The sequence below is a fragment of the Camponotus vicinus genome, unplaced genomic scaffold (genome assembly GCF_025532165.1).
Source record: "Camponotus vicinus isolate PSW18456_S1 unplaced genomic scaffold, iyCamVici1.0 SCAF_11, whole genome shotgun sequence".
Lineage (NCBI taxonomy): Eukaryota > Metazoa > Arthropoda > Insecta > Hymenoptera > Formicidae > Camponotus > Camponotus vicinus.
The window spans coordinates 10,513,566-10,534,084 of record NW_028141947.1 but is presented as its reverse complement, the minus strand read 5'-3'; the positions used below and the strand labels follow the sequence as shown (position 1 = coordinate 10,534,084).

Below are 20,519 nucleotides of genomic sequence, written 5' to 3'. Positions count from 1 at the left end.
CCATTTCCTCTTCAATAAATTTATGAAACAGAAACAATTTCTTTCAATTTAATGCAAGTAAAAAACGATTATAATGTAACATACAAGATACTACATTTTGATATAAAAAATAATTTTCTTAATGGTTTGCAAGAGAAGCAAAATTTTGTCAACCGATTTGGTCAATTGCAACTTCGATCGATCGTATTAATATGGCAATAAACTGATTACTTCATCGCGTTTGTTTTTATGTACTCATAATACACTGTGTATTTATTGAAATAATTTTTAGCATTCGTTACCTTTTCATAAATTCCACAAAATTTAATTCTCTTAGAATGTATGTAATGCACATACACAAATTTATTATGCAATAAAAAAAAATATATATGTATATATACATATACATATACATATACATATGTACATATATATATATAATTTTATATAAAAAAAATTTTTGTATAAAATTATTTCTTTATACAAATATCTTTTCTATAAATAATCCATTTTTATGTATCCGTAATACACAGCATACATTAACAATCAATCATATTCTTGCATGTTATTTATTCCATCGAACTATTATTCTGTGATTGATTTTGCGGAGATTCGATGATACCCTTCTCTGCCGATGATGTGGAAAATTCGTTTTTTGAAAGCAAAATGTCTTCTGGTATTTCTTCAAGAATGCTTCTCTTGTATGGTACGAACGGAGTTTGCACATCGAGAAATTGAGGTAATTCTGGCGAAGGAGGAATTCTTTCTTGTTGAGGAATTCTTTCTGATTGATCAACCAGATATTGATCACGTTTAACAAGTGCGCACAGTTTCTGAAACGCTGAGGACGTCATTCTTGCTGTCAGGATTGTTAGAAGCTGTGCAAGACCAGGTGTTCAAAATTAACTGACCACGGGGCTATTTTGCCCTGTTGGTCTTGATTATGCATATTGCTTAATAAGACATTTATTAATATTCATAATATAAAATTCTTGCAGAGAAAGACAAAGATATTTACAAATAGATATAGAAATATAAAATAGATATAGAAACAAAAATTAATTAGTAGTAGAAGATTGAAATTGAAATACAACTATATACTCACAATGATTAAATTTGCAGACTGTCTCAATAAAAATACAGTAGTAGGATATATCAGAATAATCATTATTTCCATCAAACGTGAAATGGCAGCAACAGAAAATAGAATACCAGACAACATCAATAGGATTACAAGTTGGAAAAGTCCAATCAATGCCTATGAGAAAAATATCCAAAATCATGAAATTAAAAAAAATAATTCTTTAAAATTCTGTGACTGTAAAACTATAAATATACTTATATAAATTTTTTCATTTTTTAAATATTAAAACAATATATAACTGTGTGAATATGTATGTGTATATATCCATATACATATAAGATCCTTGTATATCTCAATTACAAATTACCAAAAGTAATTCTTACACAAAAAATCCACATGGTTAATGTTTCCTTGTGTTAATGAAGAATTGCATTTGCAGTACTGTCAATTGCAGATTGTTCACAATTCTGCTGCTGAAGATTCACGTTCGATTCACATTTAATGATTTGCATTCCACATTTCTTGATTTAATTTTATTTGACAACATATGAACTTTCTTTCAAACTCTTGGAGAAGTTTTTATCATTCAATGTCACATGAATAATATACTATTCATACTAGTTATTTTTATTATTACATTAACTGCTAAATTAACTAAAATATGAATGTCTAACTTCACATTGCACTGTCATATTTATAGAAAAAAATTTAAATGATATTAATATAAATTATTGTTGATATATATATATATATATATATATATATATATATGTAATATTATATAAAATATTATCTAAAATATCTATTTAATCATAAATTTTCATTGATAATAAAAATATAATTTAATAAATATAAATATAATGCAAATCTTTATAAGAGTATTGTAATGTCATGCAAATCTTTTTAAGAGTCTTTTTTACTCTTGCTTGCAAATTTCGAGTTCCTAAAATAAAAAATATATTTTAATTCATATATTATTTTGAAAAATATAATAGATAATAATTCATATATTTTACACACACACAATATACTTAAAAAAAATGTATATATACACAACTATACATAGCATGAAGATTTTAATAACTTATGATTTAATTATATACATTAAAATATGATCAATATTACTCACATTAGCAATTTCATTATTATAAATTTTTTCCCAATTGTAGATAAGAACTGCAGTTTCTTCCTCTTTTTTCTTAATGTCTGCTTCTAAGTTATTCTTTTTTAAATATTTCTCATTGATGTAGACTTGATTTGTATCAAATTTAGTTTTCTGTTCTTTTTTCTCACTAAAAATATTATCCAATTTTAATTATCTTTAAAATCGGAGTATTTATTTTATATATATATATATATATATATATATATATATATATATATATATATGTGTGTGTGTGTGTGTGTGTGTGTGTGTGTATGTAAAATCAAAATTAAAAAATATATGTATATAAAATAAAAATTAAGAAATAATGTGTAAAAAAATTCTCTTTCAAAAAATTTAACTTTTAAGCCAAACTTAAGCAATATTACCTCAATAGTTGGTTACACAAGTTGCGTAATGGGACAATATCTTCTTCACGATGTAACTGTAGTTTGTTCATTTCTGTATCCATTTGATCTTTATGCATTATTAATTTATTTTGCCATTCATTCAATGTATTATTTAATGAGTCAATCTGCTTTTGAATATTATTTACCTTTGTTTTCTTACTTCTATAAGAAAAATAGAGTAATATATGTGTGTATATATATATATGCATAAAATTATTGATAGCATAAACAATCTGAACATGAATAAAAACATACATCAATTCTTTATCTGTATCTATTAAAGTAGAGAATATATCATTCATTTTTGGGACAAAATTTAATTTTTCTCCTATTTGCTTTATGGATTGTTTCTTTTCCTGAATAGCTTCCTGTATTATATCACGTTCTTCTAATTTTAATTTCTTTTGTTCTTTGAGTGCATCTAAACGGGATTGATATTCTTCTGGTGAATATACAATTTCTGACTGTAATTCAGCTATCTCCTTGGATAACTAAAAATTATATTGTACACGCATATTACAAATTTATCATTTATTTTTTGGCAAATAAAAATATCACATAATTATGAAAGATCAAGATTTAAATAAAGATATTTACTTTTCCCATTGCTGTTTTAACAGACCCACATTGTTCCTTGGCAATCTGGTTTTCTTTTTGTACTTCATTTTTCGTTACTTCAAGTTGTAATTCACTTTTATTAATTTTTTCTATTTGTGATGATATATGATGTATATCACTCTCCAGCTAATATACAAAAATATGTAATCATTGCATACTGTAGTAAAATATTAGTTAAAAGCAAAAATATATTTTAATAAAAATTATTTTTTATTACTTTCTTTATCATAGATGACTGATTTGATTTGTGCTTAGCTTTATCATTAATTGACTCCACAATTTGAACATTTCTTTCTTTTAGTTCTTCTAGTAGCCTTGATGTAGCTTCAATTTGATCATTTTTATCATTATATTCTGGCTTTTTGTGCATTGTGTACAATACAAAATTAGAAAGAAATTTTGCATGTTTTTTAAGTCGTTTTTGCCCTATAAAATTTGTAATATCACAAATATTAATTTTTGTATCTATATGTAGATATAATCTTTTAAAAATTTTTAAATTGAAATTTGTACCAGGATTAGTGATATCAGTAAAACAAAAATCATGTAGAAATATCTTATCAAATATTTGTGTCACAACTGTATGTAAATTTATCAGATTGATTAAATCAGAATCCTCATAATGCGTCATAACAATGTGTTGTTCCGGAAGCGGCTGTAAAATTTTGTTCGGATAATAAATATATATATACATATATATCCAAGAAATATAATCCACATCTAACATGTAAGTGAAAAGTAAAGTCTTACCTGATTAATTAAGTTTACTTCGATACAAAATCGTGATAAGAATACTGTCAACAAATTCACAATATAGTCTTCTTTTGGATTTTTGAGATCTTCAATAGTTGATGGTAATGCAGCATCCACTAAAATGTGATGGATTTTATTGATAGACAGATCCATGATGATCGATTAAGAGTTATCTGCAAATCAATTGATTCTAAAAAAATGAGAAAAAGAATAATGAAATAAATACAATAAGAAATCTTTACATAAAATATAACATGTATAATAATATTCAATAATATTAATTATATTAATATCAATAAATAATATAAATAATATCAATATATATTTTATTTTCATTATTACTTTAAATAGAGTTGCATACACACATAACATTTATCGAAGATACAGGTAAATCTTTTACTAAAGACTTTTTTAATGAAAACTTACTATATATTTCAAAAGCAGTTTTAATTTTTCGCGTTATTCCTGTACTCTCTTAGAAACACGCAGCTTCTTCTGTGCTGTGGATGATGATTGCGATGACTTGTTCCGTAACGCTCCGGAAAATATTTGAATCTGTTTGAATCTAGTACTTTTCTATCTTTATGTCATCGATCATATAATTTTCCCCAGAATATTCCTATAAAAAAAATTATTATTAGAACTATTTGAAAGATAAAGTTGGACAACGCTCAACATCACCAGATTATGCCGCATGGCGGTCGTGACGTCATTGTAGTTGCGTTCCAATATCCTTGCCACGTATTTTTGCTGCTTGAGTGTCTCCAAGTATCTTGCGCGATCAACAATTGATTTAATGTCTTTTACTTGCTTGTCTCAAGTGACTTAAAAAGTTTTTGGCAGAAATGGGATCGTCTCAAAGCGTGGAGATACCAGGAGGTGGTACAGAAGGTTATCATGTATTAAGGGTAAGGTGATCTGTCAAGAATATTTAATTACTCTAAATATATTATTTATTTTTCAAATTTGTTTGTATATAAATGTTGTAAAGAATGAACAATAATAAAACTTAACAAAATATTAAGTTACTTGTGTAGCTATTTGTATTCATGTATCTGTCATGGTCCAATTTGACATATTGATATATTGACTATTAGAAATGTCATCCATGTGTAATACATTTGTTGTTTCTTTTCATTTTCCTTGATACACATATTATAGAAAATTTTACTCAATTCTATTAAATTTTTACTAAATTGTTTTGTATTACAAGTTCTTTGAACAATTCTAGATCTATTTCTCCTTCGATAAAAATATTAAGAAAAGTCTCAATATTTTTCATAAACTCTATCAATCTTTTTTATTAAATATTTTTTTTTCATTGAATCTAAAATTGTAATTAGAATATAAAATCGATTTAAAATTAAATGATATGGAAATTCAAATTACATCTTGTTTTAGTTTTTGCTATGAAAAAAATACAGAAATGAGAAATATTAAATACAGGACATTTTATATATTATTTATGTATGTGTATATATATTATGGTTTACTGATTGTCAATATGATGTATATTAGAAATTAGGAAAATAAAATTTTTAATTCACAATACATACTAAAAATACAAGTATATATGCATAAGATGATATATCTTTTTTTAACAGGTTCAGGAAGGTTCTCCTGGCCAGCAAGCAGGACTTGAAGCATTTTTTGATTTTATTGTGGCAATTGGAAATACTCGACTAGTATGTTTACTAATAATTTTTATTGATAAAGATTCCTTGTGCAGTTCCAGTAATTATTGTAGTACAATATACTGTACCTGCATTTTAAAGTGCTGCATATTTGTTCCTCATAGGACCAAGATAATGATACTTTGAAGGAACTTCTAAAGGCTGGTGTAAATAAAGAATTAACAATTACAGTGTATAGTAGTAAAACACAATCTGTAAGGCGAACAAAAATTGTACCAAGCATGACATGGGGTGGACAGGGTTTATTGGGTGTTAGTATACGGTTTTGTTCATTTGAAGGCGCAAACGAAAACGTTTGGCATGTACTTGTGAGTGCTTTAAATTCCATATTAATTTTATATAATGATATGTTATTTTATAGTGAAAAAAAGGTTAATATATAAATTTGTAGGAAGTACATCCATCATCTCCTGCAGAATTGGCTGGTTTACAACCATTTACTGATTACATTATTGGTGCAGATTCCATTCTCCATGAAAGTGAAGATTTATTTACTTTAATAGAGGCACATGAATCACGATCTCTTAAATTGTATGTATACAATACTAAGGATGATTCCTGCAGAGAAGTGACTATTACACCTAATAATACCTGGGGTGGAGAAGGAAGGTAACAACTTTTTACAAAGTATCCAAGATATAATAATTATTAAAATCATAATGCAATGTGTAGATATTATTATTGTATTCTTATTTAATAGCTTAGGATGTGGAATTGGATATGGATATTTGCATAGAATACCTGTTAGAAGTGTGCCGGAGTCTAAGCCTGTTAATTCATATGTGGTAAAAAGTAGCATTATAAATTTTTAAAAAGTGGCAATATAAACTTCTATAAATTATCTATAAATATTTTGCTTCTTCTTTGCTATATATATATATATATATATATATATATATATATATATATATAAAATTATTATTATTATTATTATATATTTATGTATATTTTATGAGTATTTCTATTTAAGAATGTCAAGATTGCTACACAAACTCAACCAGCAATGACAACAATTACTACAACTACTGCAGCAGAAATCAATCCAGCTATCAATACACCACTTGAGTTATCTGTTCCACCAAATTATACTGCCTCATTGAATAACTCTGAACATACTGTGAAAATTTTGAAAAACGAACAGGAAGTTAAATTAATTGAAAATATATCTAACTTAAATATACAACCACAGACAACAAGTCATCTTAATTTCACTGGTGCTGCTAGTAGCTACACACCAGTCAGTTCAGTTCCTCACACGTTTTCGAATCAGCCTTCTGTTAGTTTCACACCTGGTAAGCATGAAAAAAATTTTATATATATATATATTCTCTTAATATGTACTTTTATTTTTCAAATTGCATAACTATATTTAAGAATTTAAAAGAAAATAGTAAGAAATTAATAAAAAATGGATAAAATTTTATTTATAATTTTCTTTTTTTCATGGAATTTAAAACATTAATTTACTCTAATGTATTGCTAAGTTTCTGTTAAAAATTTTATTAAATTTTTCGAAATTTTTATGTCTATAGATATCAAATTTTCAATAAAAAAAAAGAAACTGATAGATTTTTGAATTTATATTTTTGTAATCTTTAGCTATTTAAACCATTATTTATTTAATTATTTAGGCACTTATCAAGCAACTCCAAGCATTCCTGGTATGCCAACTATTCCGGTATTACCAACAACATTACCTACGAGCGTCACCAATTCTTATGAAGCAGCAACAGCTGGACCAATCAATATCCCAAGACAGCAGAGAGAACAAAACTTTGTTCAAGGTGCTAGTATAGTCAATGTTTCAGAATTGCAAAGAGAACAAAATCCTATCCATAGTGCAACTATGACTACTAGATTTAATGTGCCTCAGTCTCATATTGTGACGACACCCATTTCACTGCCAGGAATGCCGCCTATTACAGTTAGCGCCTCTCTCCCACAAAACACTCCCCTCTATCCTTCTGTTCTTCAACAACAAAATCAATTTTCACCTAATATCAGCACTACTACTGTTGCTCCAACATTGACTCCAACATCGTCATCGTCTATACAGCAAAATGCGCATTCTTAAAAATTAAATTTAAAAAAAGATGTGATTTTTCACTTTAATAAAACGTACTTTTAATCATGTTAGTAAAGTAAAACCGGATTAATTTGCTTGTTATAAATATGATTATAGCTCGATAAAATTAAGTTAATTTTTTTTTTCATAAATATGAAGTATACACAACTCATAATAAATTTTTTAATGTGTATTAAAGAAAATATATAATTAATATAATATTGTAATATTGTACATAAATAAAACAATTATAAGATCTTAATTATATATTGTAGCACAAAATTCCCAAAATTTATTCTACAAGTAATATTTTACTTTCTATGTGTTATCTACAAAGCTTTAATTATACAATAACAATAGATATATAAAATTGGACAGTATACACATATGTATGCATATGTTTTTATATTGAAAACATTTTATTTCAATTGAGGATTTGAAAGATAAGAGATTGTACAATGTAGGTACGTTTTTCAATTTGAAAGAGATTTAATTCATAAAAGCAATATTTATTATATATACATAATCCTCAATTAACATTATTATAACAAGTACTAAGTTTATACAGATAGGCAGCAATGAGATACTTGAATTTCATCAAACAAAATTCTTCTCTTCATTGTCAACACATTTTTAAATAATAATCTCGGTATCACCTAATTCCTCATCGCTTGGCAGTATTATCTTAGATGGATCGATTAGATTAGGATCGATGAGAGGAAGTCCATGTTCCTCTCTATAACGAAGTTGCAGATATGCTTCTCGTTGCGCCCAGTCTCTGCCTCTTACATCGGGCAGATAAGCCATAACAGTGAATCCAAGTACAAAGACTATAGTTACAAGGACGAACATAGTCACATGCAGAGTATGACGATCTTCCTCTTCGTTTTCCTCGCTGAAGCCATAACTCACCCATTTTTTCTTGACAAGCGATTTCTCTTTGACATTATCGTAATATCTCGGTGTCGTCGCTATCCTGCGATATATCATCGTCTCCTTGGGTATCATTAAAGCTAACCCTCTGCGCAAACCTTGCACGCAACTCATGCGAAATAACGTTGTCATTGTTAATTGTCTTCACTCGCTGTGTGACAATTGTCACGAAAAATACGAGAGATTATCAATGCTGATTTTTTTATGAGTACTGCATTAAAAGAGCGAGACTTGAAATTAGATAATGTTTCTTCAATACTGTTCAATACTCGCGTAATTCATATACATGCGAGTATACATATAGGGCCTGTTCTTTTTAGCTGCACTGCTGCACTAGTGCAATTAGTTAGAGTGAAAGGTCCATATTTTGAATCCTCTTTTATCGATAAAAGTGCCTCTAAAAGTGGTTTATAAGCCTTCTAATTGGCTATAAGTCACTTTTACATGCACTTTTATCGATAAAAGAGGATTCAGAATATGGACCAAAGAAAGTATGGATGCATCCAGAAGCACAACCGCTCACTGAGCGGCTAAGTAGCACTCGAATGTGATTGGTGAATTCAAAGATAGAAACCAATCACATTCAATTGCTACTTAGCCGCTCAGAGAGCGGTTGTGCTTCTGGATGCACCCTATGTTTGTCTCTTTCTAACTTATTGCACTAGTGCAGCAGTGCAGCTAAAAAGAACAGACTCATAGCCATGATAATCAATGGCCGCATTCAGCGGACTCAACAGTTGGCAACATTATTAGATTTTCCGATGTAATTCGACGCTGATTGGTCGGACCTGAAAGTAGAAACCAATCATATTCGATTGCTACTTAGCGGTTGAGTCCGCTGAATGCGACCAATGGCTGCGTTCAGCAGAAAAAGCTGCTTTGCAACTGTTGTAAAATTCGTGAGCCTGATTGGTGTATGCTCTTAATTTTGACTGAATCTAAGAGCATACACCAATCAGGCTCACGAATTTTACAACAGTTGCAAAGCAGCTTTTTCTGCTGAACGCAGCCAATGATTCCTACTTTCAGATCCAGCAAATCAGCGTCGAATATTACAAGAATATGACACATGTATGGTTACATTCTTCAGAAGAATGGCTGTGATTCGTCAATGACATCTAGAAAACTACCCCGGAACGATTAAACCCGACCATTCGAACAGAGAGAAGACTGATGTCATGGCCCGCTTTTAGGTGATCCCTGGAAGCGATACTCCCTCTGTGGACATTAAAAACGTGAACATGAACTACAAAGCCAATGTCCACGAATGTTCTCAGAGGGTAACATATATGTCTCTCTGATAATATAAATAATATAAATAAAAATATAAATAATTTAATTAATAATAATTTATATAAAAATATTAGTATGTTCTCTCTTTCCACGCTATTATTTATTTATTTATTTATGTGTGTTCTTTTTCTTCTCAACATCATTTATTTATTTTTTATTTATTTATTTATTTATTTAGCTCGCTCTAAATCAGTCTTCTAAAATGCAAAACTAAATATTATAGAATTTGACTTTGAAAATAAAATAATCGAATAAATTCAAATAATTAGCAAAACGAAAGGTTCCGTGATAAGTTATTTAATAAATAATCAATTTTAATTAATTAATGAAAATACTTCTATAATTTAATATTCCGCGTTAGCGTATATTTTATAATATATAAAATATTTCAGCAACGAATTATCGATAACACGGTGTTCGACTTTGGCAATACAAAAAATAAACAGTAGCGCGCTATGTTAAAGCTTTAATATTAGAATTAACTATATTTCGACCAATGCTTTAAATTTTCTCAATCCTTGTTATTAAACAATATATAATTTAATCGAAAATCGATTAAATGATAGAAATCCAAAATATTAAATAATTACTTCGATCGTTGCGATTTTTACGGACAATAATAATTATTATAATATTTAGAGTCACAAATATATTTCATCCGTGTTACTTTATCGTTCTACTTGACAATCTAAATGTAATTTGGATTGTGAGAGAACACGAAGTAAATCAATCGAATTATAGATGCAAATAATTAGCATAATGAAAGGATAAATTGTTTAATAAATAATCAATTTTAATCAATAAATTAAAATACTTCATTAATTTAATATTCCGCGTTAATATGTACATTTTATAATATATAAAATATTTTGGCAACGAATTATTGATAACATGGTGTTCGACTTTGGCAATATAAAATATAAACAGTAGCGCGCTATGTTTCAGCTTTGTCATCATTCGCACGGTGACTCTCGAGTAATAAGATAGTGGTGAGAAACGTTTCGTATTGTATTGTAATTTTTTTACTAAACACCGATTACGATTAGTATCGAAACATAATTTGCTTTAAATATTAATATAAATTAATTAATTAAAAATTAATTCACGACATGAAACTGTATCGCAACTATAAATTTTTATCGAATCGCGCAATCATTCATTACCGTGATTAAAAATTGAAACAAAATATACATAAAAGGGGATAAGAGACTTAATTATGTTATGAACTTTCGATTATGCTCATTGATGCTTATTATATTTCATTAACAATATTAGAATTAATTATATTTCGACCAATACCTTAAATTTTTACAATCCTTGTTAATTAAACAATGTACAATTTAATCGAGAATCGATTAAATGATAGGAATCCAAAATGTTAAATAAATGCTTCGATCGTTGCGATCTTTACGGACAATAATTATTATTTCAATACCTAGAGTCACAAATATATTTCATCCGTGTTACTTTATCGTTCTACTTGAAAATCTAAAAATAATTTGGATTATGAGAAAATACAAAGTAAAACAATCGAATTATAGATGCAAATAAATAGCATAACGAAAGTCTCCGTGATAAATTGTTAAAAAATAATCAATTTAAATCAATAAATTAAAATACTTCTATAATTTAATATTCCGCGCGCGAATATTTTATATTACAGAAAATATTTCGGCAACGAGAGAATTATCAATAACACCGTGTTCGACCTTGATAAACAGTATCGCGCTATTGTTAATACGGCTATTGTTACACGGCTTTATTATCATTCGCACAGTAACCTTGAGCAATAAAGTAGTGACGTTTCATATATTATCAAATTCTTTCTTTACATAGTCGACCCTGACGATATAAACAGTACCGCGATAATGTTCTTGACTTACGATCATTCGCTCAGTGACTCTTGAGCAATAAAGTAGTGACGTTTCATATATTATCAAATTCTTTCTATACATAGTCGACTCTGACGATATAAACAGTACCGCGGTAACGTTCTTGACTTACGATCATTCGCTCAGTGGCTCTTGAGCAGTGAAGTAGTGATGTGAGATATTTCATATATTATCAAATTCTTTCTCTAAACACAATTGCAAGTGCAACGAGGAACTTTTCGTGAATAAGTGTAAGTGCAACGAGGATTAAAGTGCCACGAGAAAAGAGCGAAGGAAGCAAAAGAAAAAAGGAGGTTTTGGAAATGGATGGATCAATAAGATATGATGTAAGTCATTAATATAAATTATTTATCACATTCATTATTTATTATATTGTTGCGTCCCCGCGTCCCGTCCCGCTGAATGTATTCGTCACCCGTTGAATTCTTTCGAAGAAGATCGTTTTCGCACGCGTTGTCAAGATATTGTTATAAACAACGACTGTCAGAGAGTCTAAGCCCAGCTGTCAAGTTGTGCGGACGCGCGTCTATTTGTGATCCGTTTTACAATTATTCTGAATTCTTGTATGTTACTCGCGATTTATTAAAATTCTTGTGCACCTTAAATCGCGTTATTATTTACGAGTGCACGAGCGTCAGCGTATGCTATGTATTTTGCCGATTGTGTCGCGCGCGTTCGATATATATCGCGTTCGATATATACCGCGGACGCAACAATATATAAATTATTTATCAATAATATATATATTCAAAATATACATATTTCTCGTTTCGTTTTATTTCTTTGATTGTGATTTAATAGTGATTTTAAATTGTAACATATATAATACATATACTTATAAAAAATATTCCATTTTATTTTAAAATAATTAAAACATTTATAAAATTTTTTATTAATTAATATTTTCAGATACTTTTGTTTTATAAAACATTTCAAATTAATATATTTATTTAAATATTTCATATATAAAAAAATAGAAATTTTTTTATTTATCATATTTTTAAAAGTTTATATCTAAGAAATATAAATTATTTTGTAATTACGCAGTTTATAATATTAAAATATATCTATTTAAAAGTGAAAATGTAAAAATTAATTGCGCGCAATAATTAGGTTTAAAATCAATTATTTTGAACATTGCTTTGTATAATAGATGTTCTCTTATCCTTTATATTTTTATTTATCGTATATTTATTTATATTTGCAAATTTAAACTTATGTACTATATTACAAAATAAATTTCAAATTATGTATTATATTATATATAAAATTATATATAATATAACCCTCCCATGGGGTACACCTTGTCGCGGTGGGAGGGCTTAGTACTTGGATGGTGCCTTGAGGTTTATCTGAAATTTTTCTATTTATGATAAATCTTAAGGTGCCTGAATGGGAAGCTAAGTACCCTTTCGCGTCGTCGGTGCCGTCAACGTGCCACGGACGGCAAGCGCTTCGTTACCGCGTTTTCGCGTTGTAGTATTCTCGCGTCGTCGCGTTTTCGCGGAACTTTTGGACTTTTCATATAAAATCCCAATTTCAATTATTGTCACGAGTCTCTACTTCCGATGCCAACTAACTGGGATGTTTCGAGTTTGCACACGTTGCTATGCAACGTACACTCTTGCTTCGTGCTTCGTCAAGTGATTCGGCCCGAATTAGTTAGAACTCGATCGATTGCTCGGAATGGTCGTCAATGGGTCCCTTTTCTTTGCTCGTCTACAGCCACACGCACTGCGTGTGTTAACCCTGTCGAGGAGTCGAGTGGATTCCCCTAGGCACGATTTTCGCTCGGTAAAAGGGGTTGCCTCCCCATTTTCTAAATTGCTGGATGTTAGCATTTAAAAAATGTGGGTATCCTCTTCTTTTGCCGTCTACTAGCCTGGTGTAGCATATAGCAACCGCGAGAGGCATAATATGTCCGGGCGGAGCACCTGAAATCGTGCTTAGCGGGTCCAGGTTCGATACGAGATAGGATAATTGCGCGAAAAAGAGTTGGTGAACTTCATTTTCCTCTATTTCCGTCAATCGTTTCGTCTTCTTTCCGGTTTGGGCTTAGTCCTTGCTCGTTGTATCGTTGCAATCCCGACAGGTTGACTCGAAGTTGATTCTCGTAAGTGAAATGGGATTTTCGCTCGTATCGAAACCGGGAGTGCCGTCTAATGTATAGGTATACATATTAAGTATATACATCGCGCGATCAAATATAAAATTTTTGATCGCATCGAAATAGTGCGGAAATCGTTAAGTATCGCGCGTAAAATAGCGAAAATAGCGATATAAAAATATCGCTCGTGAGTGCGGGAGTGCCGTTGAAAGTATCGCGCGTCAACAACATGAAAGGAGGAGGAGGCCTGGGAGAGGCATCAGGCACCTGTGAAGCAACTCTATGGTAAATAAATTATCGCTTATATATAATTATTTATTAATTGCGTACGCGCGATTTAAATTAAATAATTAATCGCGTAATTTGATTTTTTATTTACATGACTTAAACAAGAGAAAAAGAGAGAAATTTTTACATAAAAACTGTAATTTAAAAGTTTCTACGTTCGAATAGCTTTTGATAGAATTATTAAAATTATTACTTATCAGTAGAATTTTTCTCAAAATTTATAAAATTGTTTATCTGCTTATTATTTATGTGCGTCGGATATAAAATTAAATGCATATAATAATAATTTTTTGACCGTGACTACAAGTTGAATCTTCTTTGTATGTTACAGACCAACAAAAACTATTGTGAGAGGAGGAGGAGGCCTGGGAGAGGCATCGACGAAGCAACCTGATGGTAAATATTTATTATTTATATATCAATTGTTATAAATCGTACGCATAATAATTCGTTCTTATAATTTAAAGGAATTAAAAAGAAAATTAGAGAGAAAGATTTTTATAAATATAAAAATTTCTATTTAAAAAATAATTTCAAAATTCATAAAATCTTCCCATACGTGTTTATATCTGCTTATTACTTTTGCACACTGGATATGAAATGCCGCACAATAATAATTTTTTGAAATATTGAATGTATTTTGAGCTTTGTTATATATGAATTTTATATTTGTTATATATGAATTTTATATGTATGTTACAGACGTAGTTTTAATAACGACAATGTAGTTTCGATAACAACAATTCCGTAGTTTCGATAACGACAACTCTGCTGCTGCACATCAATGTCTCGGTGAGTGACAAACACTTTTATTTAATTTTAAGGTAACTGTAGAGATTGTAGATAAATCTGTTAACTTAAAATGGATGAGCTAGGATAGATTAAATTAAATAACTTTTAATAAATTCTCTCGTTCGAAATGTATTGCATCCATCGCGAAAATATATTGCAGTATTTTAATTATAAAGAAAGAACATCGAGAAAAAATTATTTTTGTATAAATTTTACCTAATTTATTGAAAAGAACATTAAAAATAAATTCTAAATTATTAAAATTATTTTTATTTATTATTGTTTCAGGAATATTAAGAAAATTGTACATAATTATTAATGAATTTAAGAAATATCTTAACATATTTACATTGTAAATATTTATAATTATATTTTAATTATAATATTGATATTATAATTGTGTAAAATACAATATAATTATAAACTATAATTAATTTAACTATAATTATATTACATGAAATTGTATTTTACGATTGTAAATTACATGAATACATTCTTATGTAAATTACACGAAAAATTATCCGAAGTATACGTATAATGATTACATAATAGTAATTCATTAAATTAAGATATTTAATTCCATAGTATATATTTTTGAAATTTTCATAAAAGAATAATTGTTTGTATTTTCATATCAAAGAGTCATTAATAAAAAATAAATTCGGAATCTATTTATGAATTCCATATCGCGCGGAACTGAATATTCATGAAATAAATTATGATTGCGAAAATACCGTACTCTTTCCGCGTTTTTTTCGCGTTCTTAGATAAGATTGCCGTTTTAATAAAGGATCTTATTGCCGTCCCTCTCAAATAATATTCTTAAATATTGCTAATTAAAAGTAAAAAGATATCAAAGAAGAGTATAAAGAGTCGATGTTAAGTTAGCGATTAAGTATTAGCTTCACAAAATTTAACGATCGCCTTCGATGTTATGAAGTTGCGAGTCAATTATTATACGGATTTAGTGATACTTTCAATTCGATTTATGTATTTACGAATTTCGTATCCGAAATAAATATTCGTAAAATTAATAAATTACGGAAACATATCATATTTATTTCCGCATTCTTTCCCTATTCTTAGACAAAATTGCCATTGTAATAAAGGATCTTACCCCTGTCCCTCTCGTGAAATAATATTCCTGAATATTGCGCTAACTAAATTTAAAGAAATATGGAATAAGAGTGTGAAGATTCAATGTGTTAAGTCAACGATTAAATATTAGCTTTATAAAATTAAACGATCACCTTTGATATTATAGAATCGCGAGTTAATTATTATGAATTTAATAATTTGTTTCTTCGGTTATATTTGTGTATTTACGAATTTCGTATCGGAAAATATTCATAAATAAATTAATAAATTACGGTTGCGAAAACACCGTGTTTTTCCCGCGTTCTTTTCGTGTTCTTATACGAGATTAATGAAAGAGTTATCGTTGTTCCTTTCGTTAGATAAACGTTAATGAAAGTTGCGTAACTCGTACCGCCGAGGAGTCGAAACGATTTTCATTATGGAGAATTATTTCTCATCGGTTCTTGTAAGATCCATTCGCGACGTCTAGTTCGGTACCCTGTTGAAAATTGAGGATTTTTATTGTAGGAATGGAACTAATCCCAGGTTTTCCTGGCAATTTCCGTCAGCAATGATTTCGGTAGTCATTCAACGACGAACGCCATACGCTTCTTTAAAGTCGAATTAATTTAAATAATATATATATAGATGTGAGAGAAATGCATCTATTCTTTTCTTCGTTAAAAATGTTTTGTCATTATTAGGATTGGTATTATTATTGCCTAATGCCAGAAATATTTAATAGTAGATTAAATATGGATATAGCGTTGTGTATAAATTTCTATTTTTCAAGTAATTTCATATTATAATTAGTTTTTATTAACTTTTTGGATAAAAATGATTACGAACGAATATATTTTATTAATTATTAATTAATTATCTCATTTGAAAAATTATTTCTAGGTACTGGGGATATTAATATTAGTTTTTAGTTTCTTTTAAGAAACTATTTGCAGGTATTGGACATCCATCGCCATTTTAGAATATTAGTTTTTAGATATATACTATTTTATATATATGTATAATAAAATACATGCACAAATTAACGTATCCAAAATATTTTTATAATTTTTATTAATATGATATATTATATATACGCGAAATTATGCATGAATGTTACATAAAATGTGCGAATACTTAAAAATTTAGAGACGAATCGAATGGGTACCCTTATATCAGTAAGATATTGATTAAAAGAAAAAAAATTATTAATTTAAACGTTATAAGAATAAGAATCTAGAGAATTAATCTAGAATTAATTATATATTTAAAACTATTTCATTTATTTTATTTTGCACACTATTCGAAATGAAATTTTTAAATCTTGCTGTTATCGGGTTCGATTCGTCTCGCGCGCGCAAACGGTACCCCAAATTATGTGTTCGCACATTTAACACAAACTCCAATGATGCATGTATTTTATTATTTATAAATATAATCGTTCGTAATCACATTTCTATAAAAAAATTGTTATATCCATTTATTTGTCAATAAAGAAATATATTTCTTAATAATGTGAGAACATGTTTTCTGACGTGAATATCAATTTCGTGAATTAAAGATAATGACGAGGGATAATTGTCGTTGATTTATTACTGAAATCATTGCTATTGGGAATAGTCCGGAAGATCCGGGATTCGTTTCCTCCTACAGTGAAGTTCCCGACGTTCAATGGATCACTTAACTTTTCTTCGCAAATTGATCTTGCGAAATCTGATGTAGAAACAAGATGTAATATCGTTCTTCATTTTTAAGGTCGCTCCTATTTTTATCGGATATTACCAGTATGTCATCCGCGTATCAAATGGCGTCGAATTATATTATAAAATTTATGCGCAATCGATTATTTTGAATATTATAGATTTATTTATTCGTTGCGTTTTATCGCAATTTATCTTATAAAAATTCGCACGTAAATCAGTCGATGAATTATATATTCGCAAACATTACAGACCTCAAATTGTCTATCGAAATATCTTCGCCTTTGTGTGATAATAATTATATCGCGCGCGTGTCTATTGAGGGCGCTTTGATTATTATATTATAAAAATTATAGATATCGCGGAATCGGTTATTCCGAATATTATCAATTTATTTATTTGTCGCGTTTTCTCGGGAATTTTAAATCGCGATGTGTCTTATATTTTAATATTATCTTATAATTTAATCGTTGACTTATACATCGAAGTTTTGTCTATCTTTTTACGTCTTTGAATACTGTTTCTAATAGTCCGCGCAAAATGCGCTAGTAGTGCAAATATTTTTTTCTACTATTTAAAAAACGATCGATAATTTTTTTAATGACTATTTTAATCGCGATTATTTACAAATTGTGTGATAATTTGAGTGGTAATAATTATGTCGCGCGCACGTCTATTGATGATTTCGATTATCATATTATAAAAATTTTCTATTTTATCTTATTTAGTTAGTCATGCGCGAGATATGTATCTTATTTTCAGTCGCGGCGTTCATATAAAATTGCATATTAATCGCAAATAAATCAGATAGTGAATTTTATATTCGCAAATATTACAGACCTCGAATGTCTGTCGAAATATATCTTCGCATTTATATGTGACAGCATAATTACATTGCGCGTATCTATTGAGGATTTCGCGATTATTATATTATAAAAATTATACATATCGAATATTCCGTGTATTATCAATTTATTTATTCGTCGCGTTTTCCCGCGAATTTTAAATCGCGATTTACCTAACTTAATCACTGACTTACATCGAAGCTTTGTTTATCTTTCCATGTCTTTGAATATTGTCGTTAATAGTCTGCGCTAGTAGGGCAAATATTTTTTTCTACTATTTAAAAGACGATTGATAATTTTATTAATGACTGTTTTAATCGCGATTTTTTTTACATTATTTAAATCTTATTAAACTCTACTATTACATTGATAGTTACAGATATAGTTAAATATGTAGAGTATTAGAGGGACGTTGATAAAATCATTTGTTCCGTTATTCTCTTAAACGTGGTGATAACGCGATTTTTTAATTATATATTAATTATATATTAAAATTGTAAAGTTTTAAGATTTATTTTATTTCATTGAATTAATCATGCGCAAGATGTAATATGTATTTTCAATGCGTCTTCTCAATCGCGACATTTATATAAAATAGCGTATTAATCGCAAATAAATCGCAAATAAATTCGTAAATATTTACAGACCTTAAATGTCTATCGAAATATCTTCGCACTTGTGTGTGATAGTAATTATATCGCGCGTGTCTATTAGGGGCTCCGATTATATTATTAAAATTATACATATCGCAATCAAATATTTCGAATATTGTCGATTTATTTATTTGTCGCGTCTTCTCGCAAATTGTAAATCGTGATTTATCTTCTAAAAATTCGCAAATGAATCAGACAATAAATTCTATATTTGCAAATATTATAGATCTCAAATGTCTCGAAATATCTTCGTATTTGTTTGATAATAATTATGTCGCGCGCTGTCTATTGGCGGTTTCGATTATCGTATTATAAAAATTATGCATATCGTAATCGAATATTACTACTATTATCGATTTATTTATTCGTTATCGTTTCCTCGCTAATTTTAAATCGTTATTTATCTTGTATTATGCGCCAATAATGCAAATATTTTCTTCTACAATCGAAAAAACGACCAATAATTTTATTAATGACTCTTTTGATCACGATTATATATATTTACGTTACATAAAACTTATTAAATTCTATTATTGCCTATCAATTATTAATAATGAATATCGCATAATTCACCAACGCTAATCAGTCTTGTTTTGACTATGTAGAAATTTTTAATAAATTTTATATTATACGTATATTTTGGATACTTTCGTGTAATTCTTTGTAATAAATTAAAATTATTTTTAAGAAATTAAATTAAATGTATTTTTAAAAATGTTTTAAAAATGAAATTTAAATTATTAAAATTATTTTCAAAAAGATTAAACAAATTGCATAATTATAGATGTTCAAGATATTTTTTAACATGTTATATTTTATTTAGAAATTAAAAATATATAAATATATAATTTACACATATATATGATATATAACATTAAATCCAAATGTTAATGCTGTCAATATCAAATTATTTATGTTATTAAACATTTGAATAAATCGAATCCATTTATTTGATATTGATAACATTATAAATTGTGTTTTGTAAATTGTATTTTGTAAATTGTAATTTGTAATTTGTAAATTGTAAATAGTTATAATTGTATATTAATTATAATCTAATATTGATATTTTTAATTATTGACATAAATGTGTATAAAATACAATTATAACTATAATTTAATGATATGCTTTCCGTTAGAATTATCTATTTATGAATTCCATATCGCGCGGAACTGAATATTCGTATTCGTAA

The 20,519-nt window shown here is 28.2% G+C and overlaps 4 protein-coding genes across 7 annotated transcripts; 1 reads left to right on the top strand and 3 right to left on the bottom strand.

The window, feature by feature from the left end:
- Positions 1–32: 32 nt before the first annotated feature.
- LOC145961468 (uncharacterized) lies at positions 33–1,669 on the bottom strand. Its single transcript, XM_083081678.1, has 3 exons — positions 1,447–1,669; positions 1,085–1,237; positions 33–857 (listed from the first exon to the last, which is right to left on the bottom strand). The coding sequence occupies exons 1-3, from the start codon at positions 1,459–1,461 to the stop codon at positions 549–551; spliced, it is 477 nt and encodes a 158-aa protein (XP_082937804.1). The 5' UTR covers positions 1,462–1,669; the 3' UTR covers positions 33–548.
- A 200-nt stretch (positions 1,670–1,869) lies between these two features.
- LOC145961460 (uncharacterized) lies at positions 1,870–4,871 on the bottom strand. 4 transcript variants are annotated; one of them, XM_083081655.1, is made up of 10 exons: positions 4,670–4,871; positions 4,415–4,607; positions 4,004–4,178; positions 3,749–3,890; positions 3,453–3,661; positions 3,215–3,361; positions 2,873–3,108; positions 2,597–2,779; positions 2,193–2,355; positions 1,870–2,006 (listed from the first exon to the last, which is right to left on the bottom strand). In XM_083081655.1, exons 3-10 carry the CDS (start codon positions 4,139–4,141, stop codon positions 1,980–1,982), a joined length of 1,245 nt encoding a protein of 414 aa, XP_082937781.1. In that variant the 5' UTR covers positions 4,142–4,178; positions 4,415–4,607; positions 4,670–4,871; the 3' UTR covers positions 1,870–1,979. The 4 variants fall into 4 exon arrangements, with proteins under 4 accessions (XP_082937781.1, XP_082937780.1, XP_082937782.1 ...); XM_083081654.1 differs by having other exon boundaries at positions 3,986–4,161; positions 4,670–4,863; XM_083081656.1 differs by having other exon boundaries at positions 3,986–4,104; positions 4,670–4,863.
- On the top strand, positions 4,678–8,009 carry Grasp65 (Golgi reassembly-stacking protein 2). Its single transcript, XM_083081652.1, has 7 exons — positions 4,678–4,896; positions 5,593–5,673; positions 5,787–5,990; positions 6,074–6,291; positions 6,383–6,467; positions 6,653–6,974; positions 7,314–8,009. Exons 1-7 carry the CDS (start codon positions 4,834–4,836, stop codon positions 7,754–7,756), a joined length of 1,416 nt encoding a protein of 471 aa, XP_082937778.1. The 5' UTR covers positions 4,678–4,833; the 3' UTR covers positions 7,757–8,009.
- A 203-nt stretch (positions 8,010–8,212) lies between these two features.
- Positions 8,213–9,013, bottom strand: Np15.6 (NADH dehydrogenase [ubiquinone] 1 beta subcomplex subunit NP15.6). The gene has a single exon (XM_083081679.1). It carries the CDS (start codon positions 8,810–8,812, stop codon positions 8,381–8,383), a length of 432 nt encoding a protein of 143 aa, XP_082937805.1. The 5' UTR covers positions 8,813–9,013; the 3' UTR covers positions 8,213–8,380.
- Between the last annotated feature and the right edge of the window lie 11,506 nt (positions 9,014–20,519).

Bases quoted from the DNA above. Each gene is read 5' to 3' on its own strand.
- LOC145961468 (XM_083081678.1), bottom strand. The intron at 858-1,084 runs GTGAGTATATAG...GGTCTTGCACAG, and splicing joins AGTCTGCAAATTTAATCATT to CTTCTAACAATCCTGACAGC.
- LOC145961460 (XM_083081654.1), bottom strand. From the start codon at position 4,141: ATGGATCTGTCTATCAATAAAATCCATCACATTTTAGTGGATGCTGCA. The intron at 2,780-2,872 runs GTATGTTTTTAT...TTTTTCTTATAG, and splicing joins GATACAGATAAAGAATTGAT to AAGTAAGAAAACAAAGGTAA. The intron at 2,007-2,192 runs GTGAGTAATATT...TTTTTATTTTAG, and splicing joins ATAATAATGAAATTGCTAAT to GAACTCGAAATTTGCAAGCA.
- Grasp65 (XM_083081652.1), top strand. From the start codon at position 4,834: ATGGGATCGTCTCAAAGCGTGGAGATACCAGGAGGTGGTACAGAAGGT. The intron at 6,468-6,652 runs GTAAAAAGTAGC...TTTCTATTTAAG, and splicing joins AGCCTGTTAATTCATATGTG to AATGTCAAGATTGCTACACA. The intron at 6,975-7,313 runs GTAAGCATGAAA...TTAATTATTTAG, and splicing joins TTCTGTTAGTTTCACACCTG to GCACTTATCAAGCAACTCCA.
- Np15.6 (XM_083081679.1), bottom strand. From the start codon at position 8,812: ATGACAACGTTATTTCGCATGAGTTGCGTGCAAGGTTTGCGCAGAGGG.